Below are 16,483 nucleotides of genomic sequence, written 5' to 3'. Positions count from 1 at the left end.
AAGAGTATTTTCAGAGGTAAAGAAGAGAATAAGAATATACATTTGTCTGTTTATGCATTTTTGAGCTTCCCCAGTTTGCCTTTTACAAAATAGCCATTTTGAGGCAGTTGAAGGGAGCAAGTACATGATTTATTATTTGGGCTTCAGATTCCACCTTTGGCTTGACATGTTATTTTCAACTAAATCAATTTGTCTTCTGGCACCTACATGTTTTATCTCTGACCGAACCTCTTCCACCAGTATTTTTCCAAATATGCTCAAAACAATTGTGGATGTTCCTGCTGTGTACAATTCAAACTCAATGCCAAAATTGATAGCTTCTAATTATCCTTTATTTTATTTTCCTATCAATATAAATATGAATAGCATTGAAACAATTTTATTAACAAGTCTGACAAGCCAAAAAGTCATCTTAATATATTCTACAATTCTCAAAGTCTAAGTACAATGGCAGAAATAATGAAATAGTATTTTATTCTTTGCCATATTAAAGCTTCCATAATTTTCACTTATTGCCACACTGACTGACAGGTTCTTCCAAAACATGATTGATCCAGCCATGCCCAACCTATTAGGACAATGAGAGTGGCAGAGAGAGTTTGGTAGGCCAGCAGAAGTTGTGGAGAAGCTGACACAGGCCTAGGCAGCTGCAATGGAGCTAAGGGGCACATGGACAATATCATTATTGGCAATATATTTCCTACTTTGCTGTACTGCATTTCCAGCTGATCAAACGCTTCCTGACACTGACTCAAATTCTTTCAGAATTTAGTTTAACCTTGTCTTTTCCCCATTCTGGTATCTTCCAGATGTCCTGAGATCCCAAACCAAATAAGGTAAGTCTCTTATAATCCCCACCAAAAATCATTGAACACCTCCCCTAAAAGGGGAGCATGAATTTACAGGTTCCTTTGCCCTCTTGCAAAGTTCTACCTTATCCTCTTACCTAGAAAAATGAAAAATAGGAACAAAGCACTAGGGAAGAACAGGCTAGGCTTATCTAAAAATGTAAGAATCAAAAAGATACTATCTAAAGATAGGAATGGAAGCAATTATAAAATTTAACAAGTTGAAATATTGTAAGAAGCACAATTTCAAGTTTCTCTAAATCTGGATCCAGCTCAAAATAGACTCCTGGGATTAAAGTGGTCAATAAATACAAATATAAATAAATACAAGTGACAAAATATTAAAAGATTGTTTCTAGTCTGGCGTTTTAAATTAGTAACTCTGTTATAGTACTGGAAAAATAAGAAAACATTTTATTATCACGTTAAAAAGTCAAGTTATAAATGCAACGTAGAAAGATCAAGCAGTGTTGCTTCTGGCAGGTAAGCACTATTTTAGTCATCCCATTCATCTTCATACTCCAAGTCAGATTGAAACTCTTCATTACCTACAAGAAAAGATTGAAGAAGATGCAAGTAGTTTTACTCACTGAAGCCATTATTTAAAATACTAGAAATGGGGGGGGGGGTTGTTTAAAAATAGAATAGAATGCACTCTCATCCATACTTAGACAAAGTTAAATTCTCAGTATATAATTTTATCTTAAATGAATGTAAAAAGAGTAGTCTGTGAAGTAAGGAATACAAGTTTTAAATGACTATATCAGCTATAAAAACATACAGGTAGGGAATTATTAGAAACCGCAATATTGCAGCAATATATTGTATTCTGAATGAAAACTCCGGCAGTCCTCATTTAATAAATCTCGCAAATAAACTTCCAGCTAGACAGTTGGCCATGACTTCCCACATATAGGATGCTATAAACGCTCATAGGGATATCTTTTCCCCAACTGACATTCAAAATTCAATACTAAGTTACTGTTCTCTGTCAATGTTTCACCCATTGTCTCCCCAGTTGTTGATACTTTCCTAATCTTGTTCTTCAATTTCATATTTGCTTCAATCACTTCCATTCCAATTTCAGGATTAATGGGATTAATTAACCATTCTATAAAACAACTTTTAAGAACTAGAGGCAAAAAAATGACTATAGAAAATGTTGTGACCCACCCTTTTAGGGAGTGATAAATATATTTGCACAATGTATTAAGGCAGTTTGTTGTTACATCTAGTATCATTTAATCTTTGGGATTGATTGGCAGAGTGTCCTAATTGCAGTTTGTAAAAGTTTACTGACTTTAAATATAGATTAGAAATAGTCAATCTGAGGTTAATCACTACCTAACTCTTCTTTTTTATCTTCAGAATAACAACAAAAAAAGAACACAGAACATCAGCTGGTTTAGCCTCTGCAAATCAGCCATACAGACCTGACTTCAGTTTATTGTCTTGTCTGCTACAAGATCAATGGGCAAATCAATTTCTGAATATTAGCCCCAAACATCTTTGTTCTTAAAATGGAAACGTAACTGCAATATACTAGGTTTTAATTCATTCTCCCAAAATAAAAAGTTGCATAAATCTCAAGAATTTCAAAATCACTACATAGTAAAACTTAGAAATTCAGAATATTTATCAAACATACTTTAAAATAACTGAATGAATTGTTCCATGTGACATTGAAGGAAAACTTAGTTTAGTTTGTAAATTTAATAGAGTTTTTTTAAGCCCTTAAAGATCCAGGGATTGAATCTGGGCCTTCTGCCCTAGCTACTTACTCTAAAAAAATCCAAAACAGTGAATATTAGGTTTGTCAAAATGTATGAGATTTTTCAAGTTTGTATCAATAATAATTTGATTTGATTTGATTGCACTTATATGCCGCCCTATTCCCGGGGACTCAGGGCGGCTAACAAATCAAGGGGAGGGAATACAGACAAGAGGAAAAAAAAACAAATAAGCAACTACAATAAGAATTTAAAAACAATCAACAGCCACACAATTCAAGTGGGGACGGGAACTCATCAGCCCCAGGCCTGTCAGAACAGCCAGGTTTTAAGGGCTTTGCGGAAAGCCTGAAGGCTGGTGAGTCTCTGAATCTCCACGGGGAGCTCGTTCCAGAGGGCCGGAGCAGCCACAGAGAAGGCCCTCCTCCGGGTGGTAGACAATCGGCATTGGCCGGTAGATGGAATTTGGAGGAGGCCTAGTCTGTGGGATCTAATAGGTCTGTTGGAGGTAATTGGCAGCAGGCGGTCTCTCAAGTACCCAGGTCCAATACCATGAAGGGCTTTAAATGAGCAAATCCAATCAATGATTACAGGCCACACACATTTCTCATTGACTAATAAGGTCCTAGTATTAAAAGGAAAGATACAGCCAGTCTTTCAATATTGGACTATTTCTTGGGAGTCAATTGACTTTCCTCCAGTTAACATGCCTGGGCTTCTTTAAAAGAATTAGCATGCATGGCAGCTTTCCTTATTTCTTGCTGGGGGGGGGAGGGGAGGGAGAGCAAATTAAATATTTTGTGTACCTGAAGCCGGTATTGCTGTGTGCCTCTTCTGAATTATATCCTTAAGTGCAGCTACTATTCCTTCATCTTTGGAAAGTTGATTTTCAGCTACCTGTCTCTCAGAAACACAAAATTAAATATTGAAACATTTTTAAGGAGTTCAAACCTATAACTAATTATTAATAGAACTAGCTAAATAATCCATTGCTTATAGGAAGGAGAGGGAGTTTTATTATGCCCATATGAAACACCCACCTTCTTGCTGATCTTTTCAATGCTGTTCTGTTTGTCATTGAGATGTGCAACCCATTTTATTCTCAATATATAACACTTAAGGCCAGTAAAACTCTCTACTGTGTATATTTTTGCTTATGCAGTATTTTCTAGCCTGTAACATTCAGTTATTCAGTTCCATTATCCTCAACTAACTAAAAGATTCCTGCAGGACTTTCAGCATCTAAAGTTGCTGTCAAATTTAATTCCAAAATTACTTTTGGGACTAATCCTAAAATAATAATACAAAAGAAGATACTTGCCTGTTTTAATGATGTTCCTTTTTTGATCTGACAAATTAGATCTTCCTGACTGACCGGAGTTAGGTGATAGTCACTGTGTGCCCTTTTCAGATGCTCTTCCTTCAAGCTTTGGATCAAATTATGGTGGGATGTCTTTTTGGAAGGAGACATGCAGGGTAATTGAGCTAGGACATTACAGTTTAATCCACGTGGTTCTGAAATGGAGGAAAGCATAGTTAGGGTGTTACTGCATGTATTGTTCATTCATGGTATTTGGCAATGTAATCCTTTCATGTAACTCTGACTGCTATTTAGATGCCCAGAGCCTGAAGATGGAAGTCAAATACTTTGGCCACCTAATGAGAAGGAAGGATTCACTGGAGACTAGCCTAATGCTGGGAAAGACTGAGGGCAAAAGAAGAAGGGGACGACAGAGAATGGATGGCTGGATGGAGTCACTGAAGCAGTAGGCATGAGCTTAAATGGACTCCAGGGGATGGTAGAGGACAGGAAGGTCTGGAAGAATGTTGTCCGTGGGGTTGCGATGGGTCGGACACGGCTTCGCAACTAACAACAACAATCCTTTCAATGACTGAGAATGGAATCCAGCTCACCCAGCTGATTTATTTAGTAGTTTGATTTCTATCTGATTTATTAGCTAGTCAAATCTAATCCAGTCCACTTCAGTCCCCATTTTCCATGCATTAGGTATACAAACCCCAAGTTATATACAGGTGACCTCCAACCACAATTGAGCTCAACATTTCTGTTAAGTAAGACATCTGATAACTGAGTTTTAACCCATTTTACCACCTTTCTTGCCACAGTTGGCAAGTGAATCACTACAGTTAACATGATTGTTAAATGAATCTGGCTTCCCCATTGACTTTGTTTGTGGGAAGATCACAAAAAGGGATCACATGACCTTGGGAGACTGCAACAATGATAGGTATGAACCAATTGCCAAGCATATGAATTGTGATCTATTGATCATGGGAATGCTGCAAAGGTGGTAACTCTGAAAAATGGTCATAAGTAATTTAGTGCTATTGTAACTGAATGATCACTAAACAAATGAATAATCACTGTTGTATGTCAAGGACAACCTGTAAACTAACATTTTGACATAAATAGCAGTTCAGACTTTTTCATGGTAGAGGAATACAGGATTAATAAATGGAATTATCCAACATGTATTTTATATTCAGGATCTTACATTTATTGTTACATAAATGGTTATATAACTATTGGACAAACTTAAAGGATATAACCCATTAAGTTATAAACATGAACTGGAAGCTGCAATATTTGTGTAGTAACATTACATGTATTTGCAGAAAACAGCTGATAGCTATACATCATTGTCCAAGTATACCTTTTGTCTCTTTTAAAACAGTTTGGATTCCCCCTTGATTCTCAATTGTTTCAAAAATCTTTTTTGATATTCTCTTGTCCTTCAGGTGATCTTGTGTTATACCAGCTTGGGTAAATATCATCTTTAATTCCGGCTCTATATTGGTCTACAAGATAAACCCATAATAACAACTTATATCAGAAGAATGGTAATGAGCCTCTTTGCTTCAAGTTCACCAAATTCACTGTTTGAGGAGGGAGGGTTGTAAACATTGAAGCAAACATGAAGATTTACTGTGCAAGGAGTAAAGTATAAAGATGCAAATAAGAAATAAGAAAAACAAGTTTTTGGCAATTGCAAGTCTGCCCATTTGCTTCAAGCTTATGGGAAGACTTTTGTAAAAAAAATCTCATTGCATATCATAAGTCATTTAGACCACACTTTTCTGACACATTAAGTGAAAGTGTAAATTTAACAAACAGAAAACCAGTTTTTGCTTTAATAGCAAGGCTTTCAAAATAAATACAAATGGGAAAGATATGATCCCAAAGGAGTAGTTATAGACCTTGGCAACTACTTACAACAAACTCCGTCTGGGGGCTCCGTCCAATGTGACACAGATATCTAAAATATATTAAATTTTTAATATCAGTGAAAATATACAAGTTCCAGACATGTGTATTAGCTTCCCATAGTACAAGCTATGTTTTTAAATTTTACCTTCCATCCCCAGCACAAATGAAGACATACTCTAAGAAGCAACTGTTCCAAAGAAGATAGCAAAGATAAAATGCTTATAATATACACACACAAATTTATTTTTGCTTACTTGAAATTACTTGGAGATCCAATGTAAGTTTTGGTCAGTCTTTTTCTTTTTAATTTTCCTCTCTTCGTTCTCTCAAGCATTTTTTGAATTATATAAAATGAGAAAGGTGAGCCCTTGCATTTTGGAGATCTGGCATTTGATTGAAGCACAGGCAATGGACTAGCTACTTTTGATAAAGATGCTAAAAGACAGAAGAAATTCAACTGATATATCCTACATTACTGAATGCCAGACAATTTCAAACATGTTAGTTGCTGCAGAAAAAAAATAGTTGTCCAATTTCATATATGTAGTTTCTATTTCCAAGTTTGTTTGGGGAAGCAAGCTAGCTCTTTTTTCATAAGAAGTTTTAATCAGTAAATTAAATCAATTTCAGTATAACATGTCATGTTTAAAACTATTTTTTCAAATTATATTACCCATTTTGAATACTCCCCAGAGATGGAATGTAAGTCAAATGAATAACTTTTAAATTAAACTTGATATAACAAATCAGAAAATATTTTTAAAGCATTGCTAATACACTTTGGTCTAATTAAATCTCTCCATCTACCTCATAGGTTGCTGTTATAAGAAAAAAAGTGAAGAATATAATATATATTACATTTATATTCTCCTCCTAGAGAATATATAACTAAAATCTCCTTTATTACAGTAATTGCTCCATTTCACAAATATAGAACATTTTGGCTAACCAAAAACACAAAAAATATAAAGTACCCCTACTAAAGCCTTATATTCCTTAACTTTCTTTGCTGAATAGAGAAAAAAAGAACAGCCTCTTTTTAAAATATCCAATTTACCAATTGTTATTCCTTCTCCATATAGTGCCATTTTATCACAAGTTAGGTTACACTCTTCTCAGCAGCCTTTAGCAGTAACACTCCTTAGCAGAGCAATTAATGAGTGAACTTAAATAATAAGGGGAATGTAAGTGCAGCTGTGAATAAACTCAGCCTAGGAGTTGACACTAGTTGAGCCTTTCTACAGCATAATTTCAACTAATTGATTTCAGGGTTGAGGATTTGACTCCTAAAGGTAGACCGAAGATAGATAATCAGTGAAACCCTGCAGTGAATTATGGGTAGTTTCCCACCAGATAAAAATTCCAGGAGTTGTTTTTAGTACATTACCCTGAGTTGCTAGGGTTACTAGCCAACATAACTAGTAATGAGGAGAATTGCAGTCCCAATATAATTGGAAAGTGATGTATTGGAAGTTGTACTGTGTTTACCTGAATTGGTTTGGTTTGTAATGGACCATAGATATGCTTAAATGCCAAGTATATTTCAGGACTGATGCATAGAGCCAGTTTGGTCTAGTGGTTAAAGTACCAGGCTAGAAATCAGGAGCCTGAGAGTTTCAATCCTGCCTTAGCCATGAAAGCTGGCTAGGTGTCCTTAGTCACTCTGTCAGCCCAGTTCACATCACAAGGTGGTTGTTCTGGGGAAAATAGGAGGAAGGACTATTAGATATGTTTGCCACCCTGAGTTATTTATAAAAGCAATATACATAAAATTTTTGGTACCAAACGAATAGCCAAATGCTATATTCATATAGCATGTTAAGCCATGGTTTACTTAACTATAACTTGATAGTTCAGCCAGATGCAGCTGACTTCATTCAACACTTCAAGTCAAAATGCAATAAGCCACAATACATGAATCCAATTCGAGGTTATACAAGCATGACCCACTAAGCCAAAAGTTGAAATTGAGTCAATAAGTAAGCAAACGTTTCTCACATTGTAACCACACAGGGCTTTTTAATCAAAGGCTTGACTGACCCACAATTCCATTTACAGAATTTCCAATCAAGGCTTGTAGTGTTTCAAATGGAACAATAATCACAGGAGTCTGGTTAAGAAGTTCTGATGGACAGTAAAATGATGCCACACTTAAACAGACTTTTGGATTTAGTGTATCAAACATAGCATGTAGAGAGTATGTTTATATTTGCAGAGCAAGCATCCAATCATCCTTCAAACATTATAAACCTCTTCAGGCCAGAAAGTGGAATAGTAATATATTTCTTCACTCTGAAACTATAAGAGAGGGAAATCAAAATGCTTATATTTGTATACATACTCCAGATGGGTTGCTGGTGCAAATTTGTTAGTCTGCAACTCTCATCTGACTCAGCATATTTTTCCATGTAGCCTATATGGAGACACCATTTTATACCCATTGTTTTACAACATTATATTTAATCTGATTTCTTGATCCACCACATGGCAAAACAATTCAGGGTTTATTCAGGTAGTGAGGCAGATTCCTATGCATAGTTGTGCTCCTGCAAGTGAGAAGCATAATAAAAGAGAAACCAACTATACATATTTGCGCTGTTCATTTAGGAAGAAATTAATCTGATTATTTAAGTAGCCAAAATTAAAATTAAGAGTATAAATACTTAATTACACATTCTAACACTCTGGAGAGTGGCCTGCTTATAGATAGCAACCAAGTAATGTGTAAGGATCAGAAACAGGATTATGGTTTCCTTAAAGCATCACATCTAAGAAGACAAGCCAGAAATGTCAATTAGTTTTCCTTTCCATCCATCCCACCAGCACACAAGTGCTAGATGTTTTGTAGTAAAGGCATTACAGTTTTCAAATAGCTCTTTTTTCCCATTGTCCTATATTGGTTTGATTTGAGCATTCTCTTAACCTTAGCAACTTTAAAATGTCAGCTCCCAGAATTCCCCAGAGAGCAGAAGGCTTAGAAGTACTGCTCTGAAAGATGTGGAACTGGTATTACTTGTGAATGATACAGTGCCCTCTAGTGGTGTTATGTATTCAATGTAATCTGAAACACGCCATCATTATTTTATAGCAGTGTTTTTCAAACTTGGCAACTTCAAGAAGATATATGAATTCCAACTCCCAGAATTCCCCAGACAAGAGGCTGGAAATTGAAATCCATACATCTTAAAGGTGCCAAGTTTGAAAAATGCTCATTTAGAATTTTTCAGGTTGTTGTATGCCCCAAATATAGCATCTGAATTTTGTTCCAGAAAAGAGGGAAATATTAGATGTGAAGCTAACATTTATCTTTCATAGTCATTACATGTACTTCTAAATTGATACATTAGGGATCAATATTACAATATTACATTAGAGATTAGGGCACATTAGGGATGGAAGAAACTGATTTTCCATTCTGAATTTTTATTAAATAAGTAGTTTTAACACGTACAGCTTTGGATGTTATACTAAAAGGACTAGAAGCATACAAGCACAGGATAGTTTCCTTGTGGGTTATAATATATAGTTACATAATTCATTTCATATTAAGTATTGAATTCTGAGAGTTGATATCCACAGGCCATAAAGGTACCATAGTTGCCCAACCCAACGGTATAGGGTTTCCTGCCTAGGCAGGTGGTTGGACTAGAAGACCTCCAAGGTCCCTTCCAACTCTGTATTGTATTGTATTGTACCCTGGTTTAGGTCCATGGGAATTGAGAAGTCAACATGGTTGGCCTAACCATGCAGTGAAAGCTCCAAGTAATTACAGTTAGTCCTCAACTTAACAGCAATTTGTTCAGTGACCATTTGAAGTTACAACAGCATTGTAAAAAAATAATAACTTATGACCTTTTTTCACACTTATGACCATTGCAGCATCCCCATGGTCATGTGATCAAAATTCAGATGCTTGGCAACTCATATTTATGAAGGTTGCAGTGTCCCAAGGTCAGGTGATCACCTTTTGTTACCTTCTGATAAGCAAAGTCAATGGGAAAGCCAGATTCACTTAACAACCATATTACTAACTTAACAACTGCAGTGATTCACTTAACAACGGTGGCACAAAAGGTCATAAAATGGGGCAAAATTCACTTAACTGTCTCGCTTTGTAACATAAATTTTCGGCTCAATTGTGGTCGTAAGTTAAAGACTACCTGTATTTACATGTGTTGCAGACACACAAAGGAACGTAGCTTCAATCACACAGTTGTGGAAGTTATTTGATTTTTTTTATTCCTTCCTTCCTGCAAAGATCTGTGATACATTGTAAAAACAAAAAACAAAAGGAAAGAACTCAAGAGGTATATATAATCATCGACCTGGCCAATTTGCTGTTTATTTATAAATTCAGTGTTGACTCTTCATAATTGCCTAGACAAGTCCTTGCAATGGTTTGCACTTATCTGCTTCCTAGGGCTGAAAGACAGTGACTGGCCCAAGGTCATCCATCTGTCTTTGTCTAAGGCAGGACTAGAACTCAGCCCCCTGACTTCAAGCTTGATGCCTTAACCCATGGAGGTCAAACCTGCGGCGTCAGGTTGCCGTCACATAATGTATCGAGATGTTTTCCCCTTCGCGAAGCTGGAGTGGGCGTGACCTGCGTGTGATGCATCCAGCCTGCGGGCTGCCAGTTTAACAGCCCTGCCTTAACCACTACACCAAACTGGCTCTAAATTAATCCCTTTCTATTTACTTATTAAAGGGGAAAAAGAGAAAAAAGGATCCTGCAAAAAGAAACAGGGGACTGTGAAAGACCATATGTCAACTTCAAATCACCTGGCTCTGGCATGGACATCAGCCCAGCCCAGTTCAACCACTGATGTTTACATTCACATCATTTTTTTTGGTTGAAATGTGTTGTTTGACCTACTTTTAACAATGGAGACTTTTTTTTTCCTTTTGGTAAGAAAGGACTAATGATATTGTTCAGTATTTTCTCTAGGGAAGGAGCAGCTGGATAAAATCTGACAGGAGAAAAGGTTATATAAAATAAGAGATCAGAACAGCTGTGGGTTGCCAATATTTTTACTACTAGTTTGGTCGCACTCGCGCATGTGCATGATACTTCTGCACATGCGCAGAAGTGTCTGGGTTGGTGGGCAGAGCCTCCTGCTGCCACTACTACCCATTTGCCTGATCCGGGCCAAACTAAGAGCAAGCCAACTCTTGGTCAGAACAGATAAATATACAAAATGTGTGTGATACTATTTTGCCTCAATTATTTTAAGGACTGGGATCTTAGCTTGGGTCTCCCCTTTCTTAGTTGAACACCTTACTATTTCTTCAACCTTACTTTGAAGGTCAGAGAAAACTTTATTTATATTCCTGCTATAAATAAAACACAATGTGAAGAACATTTTAGGAATATGGGCAAGGTATTTTTTTCAATTCTCCTGTTCTTAGTTATTGTATATCTCTAATAGTTGCTTGTCAAGCAGAGATTCAATAAGGGCATTTTTTTCTTGTCACTTTCTCTCCCTTGTATGTAGCTATTAATGGCAAATTAAAAAGAGAAATCAAGGCAGCTCTAACAAAAAGATATTTGATATTGTCAGCTTATGTTGGTGTTGGTGTTCTCAGTATTACTCAAGTCAAGCTGTCCAGAATAATTCTGGGATATGGTGATAAGTGTAAAAGAAAATAATCAGATGCCTTGTAAATGCTTCAAGTAACTCAGACACAGTTTCCCTTTGATTTTAAGAACTTCTCTTTTTAAGTCTTCAACCCCGATTTCTAACACTAGAGGGCATTGCTTTCCAATGACAATGAAATCAAAATTAAAACCATGAAAAAAAGAAGAAAATGGAGTAGTGTTTATATTATATACTTATATGAATTTCAGTGAAAAGACTGCAATTACTGGATGAAATAGAAATACTATGAAATAAATAATCCACCGTCATATACAAAATCAATGGTGAAATGGATATTATAGCATATCAAACGTTATGGCCACTTTGGTTCTCTTTTAAAACAAATCAGAAAGTAGTATTATTTTAGGAAGAATAGTAGGGTCTTCTCTAGGAAGTAAGTCTTACATAGTGTGTATAGGATGGGAGAGGAGAAAATAGAAGGCATAGTTGTGATCATATTGTACCCTCTATAAGTTTGGTGTAATGTTGCCACCAGGCTACAAGATTGGGAGTTCTAGTACCACCTTAGGCACAAAGCCAGCTGCATGACCTTGGGCCATTCATTCTTTCTCAGCCCTGTGATGGAGGCAATGGCAAATCATTTCTGAAAAACGTTGCCATGAAAACTGCAGTCACCAGGAGTCAAAAACCGCCTTGAAGGCACAAATAATAAATTAGTGCCACTGGACTCTCTTGTAAATAGCTCCTTCTTGGTTCAATGTTTTTTCTTGTTTCCCTGATTCTATTTTGTCTAAGAGGGGAAACTCCTAAGCTTATATTTTTAGCTGCTGTTGAGTTTCCATACCTCATCTGATTTTAATTAATTTATTTACCATTTTAATAGTAAAGTTAGCATGGTATAAGAAAACTCATCTGTAGCACACCTTTCAACAATGTACCTACAAAGTTAGAAGCAGGGGTGGGCTTCAAAAATTTTAGCAGCCCACCCCTAGTTAGAAATTAAAAGGCTGCTGGTTCATTGTGTGGAGGTTTTCCTACTTGCCGGGAGGGGGTGGGGAGGCAATAAGAGTCCTGATTAGAAAAGGCACCCATGGAATTTATTTCCATTGTTTTTGGCATTCTCTCAGTGAAAATGGCCAAGTTCCAGAATGACTGTGAATTTCCGGTTCCACCACAAAACCGCATTCGACTAAACCGCGCTCGACGAAACCGCGTAGCTGACGTCATCAACAGGGCGACGACAGCGCGAAGACAGAAGCACGCTGTAAACGCTAAACCCTAACCCCCCTAAACCTAATCCTAAACCTAACCCTAAACCTAACCCTTAACCTAACCCTAAACCTAACCCTTAACCTAACCCTACACCTAATCGTAACCCTTAACCCTAAACCTAACCCTAACCCTTAAACTAACCCTAAACCTAACCCTAAACCTAACCCTTACCTTAAGTTGAATTGGCTTGCTTTCAAAGCGCTATTTAAAGCGCCCTTCTTTCTCCGCGCTCGCTGTTGTTGCCCTGTTGATGTCAGCGACGCGGTTTAATCGGGCGCGGCTTAGTCAAGCGTAGTTTTGTCGTGCCACGGAATTTCCCACTTCTCTTTCTGTTTCCTCCCTGGGTGTTTAAGAGCCAAGGTGGCGCAGTGGCTAAATGCAGCACTGCAGGCTACTGCTAGATCAGCAGGTCAGCGGTTCAAATCTCACCGGCTCAGGGTTGACTCAGCCTTCCATCCTTCCGAGGTGGGTAAAATGAGGACCCAGATTGTTGGGGGCAATATGCTGACTCTCTGTAAACCGCTTAGAGAGGCCTGAAAGGCCTATGAAGCGGTATATAAGTCTACTGCTATTGCTATTGCTATTGTTTCTTCCTCCCTTCATAGACTGAGAGCACTGAAACTGATAGCTGCTGTGTCAGTGTGCTGGACCTCTGCAGCCTTGCATGTAATAGAAACACAAGACTGAAAGAAGGGAATATTTGTATTTCAGGGTTGAATTGTAGGGTCCCTGGTGCTCAACAGGACATGACCCTTCAGGACATAATAGGATTAACCCACTACCATTTAGCAGAAGACACAAAGCTCACTGCATTGCACAATCTTCTAAGGGCATTTCAGACATTGCACAACTTCCCCTAGCAGCATCTCTGAAACTTATAAAAACCCATGTAGTCATCAAACCAATGGTTCAGCTGCCCAGAATCACATGTGGTTAGTGGTTCTACTTCATCAATAAATGGACCTTCTTTTCAATATACACTGGGAGCAGTAATATTTATCCTGCTTTGGGTGTCTGAAAACTTGAGTAACTTTGCATGCCAAAAGCTTTGCTGCTATGCCTCTGGAATCTAATTTGCCGGGCCAACACAAGGAACCTGAGTCATAATTAAGAGTCATAATTAAACTTGGATTTGGCTGGATTCCCCACTACCGTTACATGTAAGCCAAAAACAAAATCACACTGCTTTTGGCATAGTGTAGTGTGAGGTCACCAAGTAGCTACGGTTCACACAACACTGAATTAGGAGGTAGTCAATTAGAAATTACGGTAATCTAGTTGTATGATCCCACTCCATGTTAATTTGTAGTACAGTGTGCTGTGAGAATCAAGCTACGGCTTAAGTAAATTAATTACGGACAAGGACATGATGCAGACCATCAGAGATTGGATCCACACATTAACTAGTTCCTAATTTGTTTAAGGCTCAGTATCAAAGATGCTCAGCTTGTCGATCAGAAAGGTCAGCAGTTTGGCGGTTTGAATCTTTAGCACCACATAATGAAGTGAGCTCCTGTTACTTGTGCCAGCTTCTGCCAACCTAGCAGTTCCAAAGCATGTAAAAAAGTAGAAAGAGAGGAACCATCTTTAGTGGGAAGGTAACAGCCACCATGCGCCAGTGTTTAGTCATGCCAACCACATGAGCAGGGGGAGGTCTTCACACAGTGCTGGCTCTTCAGCTTTGAAATGGAGATGAGCACTGCCCCCTAGAGTCAGGAACGACTAGCACATATGTGCAAGGGGAACCTTTTTCTTTAATTTGTTTAACGGGTGATGTAATCACTGTTTTTAGGGGAAAGGCACCATAGGTTAAGTACATTCAATAAAGTCCGAAGGCCATGCTATATAAATCACATTGCCACAACAACAGCAACGCAAAGGGCAAATCCAGTTCAGCACCTTAAGAAAGTTTGGCTTGCGGAGGTCCGGCCCAACTCCCGACTACAGGGTGTGCCAGGAGGCGAACTGTGCCACTTGCACCAGTCGCCACGTGCATCCCTGGCTCCACAAGGACACCCCGGTGGCTTCACCTCACGGACGGCTGAACTTGATCCTGTTGTTTCTCAGCCTCCCGGGACATCCGGCGCGGACCTCAGCCCTAAAACGGAAAGCGAAACCTAAGGAGAATTCCGTGCGGGCGCAAAGAGAGAAAACTTCCACCCTTCTCCGGAGTGGCACATCCGACGGGCGGAGCTCTTTGACGGGCTAAAGGAACGCCCCGTTGCAAGACGCCGACGCAGGGAGAGACGGCAGAAAGGGTCGTCGTTGTCGTCACTTCGGCGCAGCTGCTCCCAAGCCGAGGAGGAGGGAAACGATGGCCTTCTTCTGGAGTTTCCTCTGGAGCCTTTGCGTCCTTGTGGGTCTCCTGCTGCCGCCCGGCGGTGAGTGACGGACGTTGGAGGGAAGAGCTGGCTGGGCGCCGGTGGGGTGGGCAGCCCTCTTCTGGGGAACCGGCTGAAGCAGTCGAGAATACCGCTAAAGGCAGGGATCAAGGACTGGCAACCCTCTGCCTTGTTTGACTCCAAGGGGACGGCCGTACCTTCCCACGGCTGGGTGACGTTACAGCTCTCATCAGTCCCGCTTAGCTTACAGCCAGGGCTGTTTGGCGTAACGGGTTGTGGTTCAACACAGCGAGTGGGCGCCAGGTTGGGGCAGGCAGTCGTTGTGATCAGGAGGGGTGACAGAAATTAACTTTACTTACCTAAACCGGTGGCCGCAATAGGGTTAAATTGGCGGTCACTCCTGTTGCTGAATGTTGGCATCCTCTCTGCTGCGGGCAGATTGTTCACCCAAGCATCGTCTGAGTTACTTTGCTGTGAGTGGCTTCGTCACAGTTTCCGAGATTTGCCTGGGAGAGAGAAGCAAGGGACCCGCATTTTGGTCCTACCAAAGCCCCGTCTAGTTAATTTTACAGCACTTCTCTGCCTGGGTGTCATAAAGTCTCCCAAGGGGAATTTTCCATGAGACCAAAACCACATTGACTCACTGCTGTGCTCTGTGCAACTTCTTTGTTGCTTATCTCTGTATGAACTTCTGTATTTTGTATTCTGACTCTCTCCCTTAGGGAGAAATTCATTCCCTCCCCCCTCCCCCCCACATTGCAGAACATTCAGTTTTTTTTCCTCACATTTGATTTGACTTACAAAAGTCTGGAAATGAAAATTTCCAGACTTTTCTGGAATTAGATTGTACAAAGCTGGCATTTCTTTCCAGTTAGGAAGTGTGAGATTTATTCTGATAATAAACAAGTAACAACTTGGATGTTAATTTTGTTTCCAGAAGGAATTACCGGAAACAGTGATTACAGCAGTAGGCATTAAAGTTGAGCCAATTAAATACAACCACTCTCCCCCCCCCCGCCCCCCACCGGCAGCCTCTGGATTAAAGCTAATTTTTTCCAGACTAGGATCTTAATACTTTCTTGGTATGGGTTTAGTTTATTATGTGACATGGTATCTGAGAGGGGGTGATAATGTTGTGCATGATGTGACTAGCATCCCTTGTCAGGACCCAAGTTTGGAGGAGTGACATTTGTGTGATTGTATTGTGCAGGTCTTATCATTTTGATATCACTGTGGTTTCCTTTGGGGACCCAGTGAACCAAACCATTGTGATTTTAATCATGATTTGTGGTTTAGCATGTGTAAACAAAATTGTCATTCAGTAAAGCATAATTAAGCATACTGTATTCTAGCATGGTGAAACCATGGTTCCTGTCCCATCCAGTCACAGACATGACACTGAAGGTTGGAAGCTCCTTTTCCTTGACTTACAAAATAGAGAGGGGGGGGGGGACCAGAAATA

The 16,483-nt window shown here is 39.0% G+C and overlaps 2 protein-coding genes across 7 annotated transcripts in view; one reads left to right on the top strand and one right to left on the bottom strand.

Moving 5' to 3' along the window:
• Positions 1 to 320: 320 nt before the first annotated feature.
• LOC106548026 (uncharacterized) lies at positions 321 to 15,739 on the bottom strand. 3 transcript variants are annotated; one of them, XM_087709139.1, is made up of 7 exons: positions 15,381 to 15,739; positions 6,062 to 6,242; positions 5,814 to 5,856; positions 5,254 to 5,398; positions 3,896 to 4,093; positions 3,385 to 3,471; positions 321 to 1,396 (listed from the first exon to the last, which is right to left on the bottom strand). In XM_087709139.1, exons 1-7 carry the CDS (start codon positions 15,439 to 15,441, stop codon positions 1,344 to 1,346), a joined length of 768 nt encoding a protein of 255 aa, XP_087565265.1. In that variant the 5' UTR covers positions 15,442 to 15,739; the 3' UTR covers positions 321 to 1,343. The 3 variants fall into 3 exon arrangements, with proteins under 3 accessions (XP_087565265.1, XP_087565267.1, XP_087565266.1); XM_087709141.1 differs by lacking the exon at positions 15,381 to 15,739 and adding an exon at positions 14,579 to 14,821; XM_087709140.1 differs by lacking the exon at positions 15,381 to 15,739 and adding an exon at positions 7,296 to 7,752.
• Positions 14,828 to 16,483, top strand: part of SHISA5 (shisa family member 5) — a 38,536-nt gene continuing 36,880 nt past the window's right edge. For all 4 annotated transcript variants that reach the window (XR_015695907.1, XR_015695909.1, XR_015695908.1 and 1 more), the window contains exon 1: positions 14,828 to 15,060. Coding sequence is in view for 1 of the 4 variants with exons in the window: in XM_014065331.2 (XP_013920806.2) it covers positions 14,994 to 15,060 (67 nt within the window). In the remaining 3 variants the exon portion in view is untranslated. The remainder of the gene's footprint in view (positions 15,061 to 16,483) is intronic.

Source organism: Thamnophis sirtalis, unplaced genomic scaffold (assembly GCF_051295495.1).
Source record: "Thamnophis sirtalis isolate CommonGarterSnake01/CBP01778 unplaced genomic scaffold, rThaSir2_p1.2 scaffold_3, whole genome shotgun sequence".
In the NCBI taxonomy this organism is placed as follows: domain Eukaryota; kingdom Metazoa; phylum Chordata; class Lepidosauria; order Squamata; family Natricidae; genus Thamnophis; species Thamnophis sirtalis.
Note: the sequence above shows the minus strand (reverse complement) of the source record. Positions and strands in the feature narration are given on the sequence as shown.